The sequence below is a fragment of the Anabrus simplex genome, chromosome 10 (genome assembly GCF_040414725.1).
Source record: "Anabrus simplex isolate iqAnaSimp1 chromosome 10, ASM4041472v1, whole genome shotgun sequence".
Classification (NCBI taxonomy): domain Eukaryota; kingdom Metazoa; phylum Arthropoda; class Insecta; order Orthoptera; family Tettigoniidae; genus Anabrus; species Anabrus simplex.
Genome location: NC_090274.1, coordinates 9537599 through 9544425, shown reverse-complemented (window position 1 = coordinate 9544425; position 6827 = coordinate 9537599). Strand labels below are relative to the sequence as shown.

Here is a 6827-nt window from a genome sequence, read left to right as displayed (position 1 = left end):
CCAAGGAAGGTCGGATAGAATAGATCAAAGTAAGGAGCCTGGCACAAGTAAGTGGGAGCAATGCCAGGACTCAGCTTACGGCCTCGTAGTCGTCAACCCACGCTCCCAAGTTCAGAGCTCCTGGGGCCACTTTTAGCCGCCTCTTATGACAAGCAGGATACCGTGGGTGTTATTCTACCCCCCACCCCCACAGGAGGTGCAAAGTTATGATCCCTCTGTGGATCAGTGGCAGAGTGTCGGCCTGCAGATCCCAAGATAACGGGTTCAAACTCGGCAGGGGGAGTCGGAGTTTTAAAGGGTGGGCAAACTTCCGTTCGATATTCCATATCGTATGTTGTAGGCATATAAAATATCTCTGGTGACACATTCAGTGTTCATCCGACAAAATTAATTAAATCTCAGGCACAGACGCCCAGGGAAGAATCGGTTTACTCTGCCATCTAGTAGGCTTAGAGAAGAGTAAAACGAAACATCGAAATGACAAGCAGACAGCACACTGTTGCTGAGGCCCAACGACATGAAAGATCTATTTTATGTCGTTGCTGAGGCATTACGATTATTATTTGTTTATCCCTTCGTTGGCAGATTCTTCTTTCCAAGCCGATTTTTAAGCAGTAGAACTTGGATAGTAGCCATAGCTCAGTTGGTGCCGGTACCGGTAACAATAATTTCTTGATTCTTCACAACTCCGCCTGAGCGCTCAAGGAGAAATTCTATTTAGGCTGGGTACACGGAAGTTTAAAATGCAATAATAAAGAGATACCAGAGTATTAGAATTACTCATTTTTCCAGTATAAATTGCCCATTTCTGTGGCCGTTTCGTCTTTATGTTTAATAGTGCTGTGTATGGAAATCTGATGCCGGTCCAACACTTTTTTTATTTTTTATTTTTTTGCTAGGTGCTTTACGCCGCACCGACACAGATAGCTCTTACGGCGACGATACTACACTAATTTCATTTCAATTTTTGTAGTCGTAAGTTGTTTTAGACAGCAAAACATAAAACTCTTGACATCTTTAAAAATAACCGGTAGTTTTAACTGTGAGAGGTCACTAAGTTTCTTTCGGAGAACAAATGAATTTCTTCTTACAAAATATCTCTGACCTGGATACTTTTACCACGGCTAACTAGATCTACGCTGCGCAGAGCTAGCTCAGCTAGCTACAGCAACGCATCAAGTAGGTCGTGCTTTTACATACTCCTTGATCAGAATCAGCTGGGACGAATCGGGTAAGGTAACGATTCGGGTGCATTTTAGGTGTACCGCATAATTTCAGCTGAGGAAAATGCTAATTTCTCGTGGCATCGGACCCTTACGAAGAATTTTATCTGATGTACAACGACCAGCGAAGTCAATGAAATGCCTTCGTAATAGTGGCACGTATGTATTGATTCGCATATTTTTGTTAGTGTGTTGCACAGTATTTGATTAGATTGTATGATTTGTATGGGAAATTTGTGATACCACTAATATGGTTGTTGTTTTAGATGGTCGTATCGTTGTGCTGCACCTCCTCCATCCAAAGCCACTCTATACACCGCTGAAGCTGTTGGAGGTTTCATGTGGTGGTGGGTCCTGTGGCACCTTTGGCACGAACATGAACATATCACGGTTAGTATTTCTGATTTTAAAGAAAACATGAATTGATGTTCAAATTTTCTATGGCTAATTGCCAAAAGTTTTGTGCGATTGCTTTATTCTTGCCAAAGTATCCATCATACTGCGTGGTATTAGAGGTTAGGGGAGGCAGTATTTATGTATCGGTGCGACACTTCCTGTGTTGGGATTGTGTACATAAGTAGGATGTATTTTCTCTACAGTGATTGCTGTCGGTAACAGATTAGGTGGCACTCATTGAACTCATTGGCCATTGATCTTGCGACCTCTGTTACGAAAAGAATAACATAGCCTTCTTCACAGCTGATCAGAGCTGGCCAAAATGAACAAAGAAAATGGTCTACTTTTATGCTGTCTTACTTTCAATTATTCTGTTTAAGTAAGAATACTTTTTGGGGCCGGAATGTGGGTTTCTGGCAAGTATACAGGAAGGATATCTCCTCTTTACTACTTTAGGTATCAGAAAACATTACTTTTCTGTCAATCTGAATGATTCCAAACTGTGTCCTGCTTAATGCTTCACATGTAATTTAATTAGCTATCTGTTAACCCAGCAAGAGGCGCGTGGTGAGTTGGAACGGGAGTGGGCGCGTGGTGAGATTTTCTCTCACCCATGAAATGAATGAAGAAAATCAGCTTTACAGTACTGGTACATATTTAGATTTAATTGGTGATTTAAAGCTTTCTGTGACCGGGCGGGTTGGCCGTGCAGTTAGGAGCGTGCAGCTGTGAGCTCGCATCTGGGAGATAGTGGGTTCGAACCCCACTGTTGGCAGCCCTGAAGATGGTTTTCCGTGGTTTCCCATTTTCACACCAGGCAAATGCTGGGGCTGTACCTTAATTAAGGCCACGGCCGCTTCCTTCCCATTCCTAGGCCTTTCCTATCCCATCATCGCCATAAGACCTATCTGTGTCGGTGCAACGTAAAACAAATAACAAAAAAAAAAAAAGCTAAAGCTTTCTGTATTTATTTTCATAAGAATGATTGTATTTTACGATATTTTAGTTACAAATGTAGGATATTCTACCTTGCTCAACAATGCCAGAAATAGTAATGTAACAAGGCGCAAATTGAGGGAAAATCTCTCTGAACTGCAAGGATTACAACAATGCACCGCAAGCGAAAACAACGAACCTTCACCAACAAGCAACAATTGCAGACTTATGCAGAAAACAATGAACTTGGAATATCTAGAAGTAGAGACTTGTGCGCAAAACTATTGCGCAGTGGGATATGACAAAATCAAGGAGTGAGAGATTCCCTCACCACGCACCCGTTGCTGGGTTAACATGTAAATGAACAACAAATGTTGTGGATAGATTTAGTGTTTGCAGGAATTAGGGCGAGAATTGTCTTGGTGTGGATGAAGTAAACAAGTTTTAAAAGCACTGAGTGATATCGTAATAATAATAATAATAATAATAATAATAATAATAATAATATGGCCTCATTTACCGCGTGCAGACATTTCAATTTAACGCCATCTGGCTGTCTGCTCGCCATTTTGACGTTCCGTTTTACTCTAGGCCTCCTAGATGGTAGACCGTATAAACCGAAACTCTCTTGGGCGTCTATGGCTGAGATTTAATGAATTTTGTTGGGCAAACACCAAATGTGTCACCAGAGATCTTTTACATGCTGACATCGTATGACGTAGTGTTGAATGGAATTGTTTTTCCGCCCTTCGGAAAACTACCTCTGCCGGGTTTGAACCCGCTATCTTGGGATCCAGAGGCCGACACTCTACCACTGATCCACAGAGGCAGCTAGTGACATCGTAATCGTGGTCAACAGCAAAAACGGGATACCGTAGTGCTAATGAGCAATTTCAGTGCAAGAGCTGAAGGATACGAGGAGGTGATAGATAAATGTGGGAAAGAGATGGAACCTTACAGGAACTGGATGGAAGTGGGTTACGCTTTATTGGTGGGGGTGTTGGCATGTTTAGGCAAGAGAAAGTATTGTAAAAACAATGTGAAATGACTTTAAAATGAATACAAAATTTATTGCTCCACCTTCTCAATACTTACTCAATACTTAAGTATTGAGAAGGTGGAGCAATAATTTTAAGTTAAGTCTTAACTCAATATGGAACCCAACCATGAAGTTTATTACTTTAAACAATGTGAAATGATGCCTTAAATAGCAGAGATGAGAGGTCCTTCCTTTTAGGGACCCACAAACCCTCCCCTAGAAGTATTTTTTATTTATGCAGAAAATAAAACTGTATCTGTCTGGGATATGCAACCATTTTCTGTGTTATTCAGTAAGTGCAGCCTAAGTTTTATAGCATTATAATGGATTTGAAATAGTACAGATCTTATGTGGAATACTTTGTAGAGGAGATGTTCACTGCGACAGACAGACAGACCCACCCGCCAGCCCCCAGGACTACATTTACTTTTATGACCTAATTTAATTTAGCACGCACTATTCTCTAGTGCTGAAGTGCACACTACCATTTCCATTGGCTGTGATATTATCGGATATAACGTCATTTCCAGCAATCAAGACAAATACATTCTGTTACCAACCCGTGCACAATAAAAACAGAACTAAATGCAACCTGTAATCGCCCTACAGAATGCTAGTGCCCTAACCAATCCAGACAAATGGTTTGGTCTCTAGCTGGACCTAATACTGAACTTTTACCATTGTAACTGGGTACTTACTCACAAAGAAAAAAGAAAAGAATGAAAGACATTGTAGTTTAATCTACAAATGCAGCCTGCATAGTAGTCCTACTTGCCAGTACTTGATTCTGGGCTCTTCAAATGGTGAATTATGCTCGATATATTTTTTGTTTTCAAAACTGACACACCAGGAACCAATATTGCATTGCACTTTGTTTTCTGGGACTTGCTGTGAAGTATCCCAGTCATAAACATGTGCTAAAAATATTACATAGTAAATTATGAGCAGAAAGATGCAGATAAACTGAAGGCTGAGGCTCAAATGAAGTGCCTGGAGAGTTGACTGAGGTAAGTCAGACCTACCAAATTGGACATACCTCTGTGCTAAATGGAAGACCAAACTGCCTCTGTGTGGTTGACCGAGACACATCATAGCTCTCACTGCACTGCATGACTTAAGAAGTGTGCTTTCTCTTCTCGAGAGTCTTGCGAGACTCGTGTCCTCCGCAAGGCATCAAGAAGTTCTTGAGTCGTTTGCTTGTGTTTCTCATAACAGTGATTTGATGCAAGTTTGGGAGCAATGACTGTTTCTCATTCAAGAAGAATCATCTCACATACCAAAACATTCATTACAAACTGTGTCCCACGTTCTTAGCTAGTAGTCATGTGGCTGTTGACCTCATAAGTGCAACTGCGATTGTACACTAATTTGGTACTATGGAGTCCCTCACTTTTGTACAAGATCTCTTTAAATATTCATGCATCAATGTTAATTCTCTGTATTGTGAAGGAAAATCATCCCCTCACCTGTCCATTTATTTCGGACAGTAGCTGTCTACATGTCATTCATTTCTTGTTTTTATTTCTTTTTCAGGGTGAATTTGAGTACCCAGATCCGCGGAAGTGGACAGACGAAGAGCTCGGAATACCACCTGACGATGAAGATTGAGGCTTCTTAGTTGTTCTCATTAATTTAATTTAGGGAAGAGTAGAATGGTGGGCGATGTCCAAACTTGAATCAGTGGAACCTCGAGTGCCGTGCCAGATGTGAAGCGTGTTTCGTAGATTTGCATTTTTAACTGTACATAAAGATTGAATAAAGTTGTTGAATTCTAGAGCTTCTAAGTTCATTTTACAGTGCTTAAAAAGAAGTGCTGTATGCTGTGTGTGGATGCGCTTGTTTTATTTCATTATTCATTATGAAGGGTATATACAAAAAACACATAGCTGTGTAAAAGCAACAAATGCACAGAGTTGGTAGTGTGGGATTTTGAGCATCCAGTTCACATTGCAAAGCACGTGTGAACACAAGGCATATTTATTCAGCACCAAAATATCCAACTTGTTTGGGGGCAGATTAACCTACTCTTGGAAAGCAGATTGTCAGTTCCTGAGTGTAAGCAGGATGATTAGGGTGGTGGGCAATTGTTCTTTTCAGTTCACACCATGCACCATGTCCGCAGAATATGCCGGCTGCACCATTAGCTGTATGCCATGCATCTAAAGGAATTGATGGACCACTCTAGCTGGATGTGCACAAGCATTATAATCCCCTAGTGTAAAGCCCTCACCACAGTGGCTAACTTCAGGTTGGAGGATGTGTCTGTATAGCAGACCACTCAAGTTACCGTGGATGGGAATTAGGGGCGTACGTTGAACAAACATTATAGAAGCCGCTTGCTGTTGGTGTTCCAGGATTGTCTCCAGACTGTAAAGCTCCTGTTGCATGGGTGCAAACTTATATTGTCGCCATCAGAAAAAAGACGATGCCACTGCTGCCGATGCCATGGGCTACAAACGAGCTGCCCTATGCTATCGTTTAAGAGGAGCTACTGTATCAGGCCTCCTTGATATCAGTCCTCCCTCTTGCAGCTGATTTCACAGTCTGATATGACTCGTTCACACCTGCAACCGTGAAAATGAGGTGGCAGTGGAAGTTGGACTATAATTTGCTGAAAGCAACAAGCATCAATCCCCTGCAAGTTGTTCCATTTGTTGTTGATCAGCAACAGTTTGTGCGCCCCTGAACTTTTTCCAAACTCTGGAGATATTATTGACTCCTTCAACACAAATGGTGACATCTGCATTTCCCCATCCTCCTCTACCCCTGTGAGTGGGGGACGCGGATGAAGAATACATCCACGGTATCCCCTGCCTGTCGTAAGGGGTGACTAAGGGATGATGAAATTAGAACCATTAGCTACTTGTGATCAGTACCATTATGTGAGGGACACCACAGGTCTAGGCATTGCCTGGGGTTAGTATCATCGTGTGTATCACACCGAGGAGGGTGGGGGTGAGCACTCGACTGCATTGACTAATGTCCATGCAAGAAAAGGTGCCATACGCTGCGATGGATGTGTCAGTTCCCCTGCGTTCAGAATGGGTTTGCGTTACCTACGAGTAGTACCAGTATGTGAAGAACACTACTGGAATACTGGCGCCCATTATTAGTCCCGCTATGTGGAGAACACCGTGGGTCTGCGTTGCCTGTGGGTGGTGTCATTGTGTGACACACCATGGGTTACATTACTTGTGATTAGTACCACAATAGGAGGAACACCATGGTTCTGC

At 42.1% G+C, this 6827-nt stretch overlaps 1 protein-coding gene across 1 annotated transcript; it reads left to right on the top strand.

The window, feature by feature from the left end:
* The first annotated feature begins 1190 nt into the window (after positions 1-1190).
* On the top strand, positions 1191-5368 carry LOC136882005 (NADH dehydrogenase [ubiquinone] 1 beta subcomplex subunit 2, mitochondrial). The gene is made up of 3 exons (XM_067154494.2): positions 1191-1382; positions 1490-1613; positions 5128-5368. The coding sequence occupies exons 1-3, from the start codon at positions 1288-1290 to the stop codon at positions 5200-5202; spliced, it is 294 nt and encodes a 97-aa protein (XP_067010595.2). The 5' UTR covers positions 1191-1287; the 3' UTR covers positions 5203-5368.
* Positions 5369-6827: the final 1459 nt, after the last annotated feature.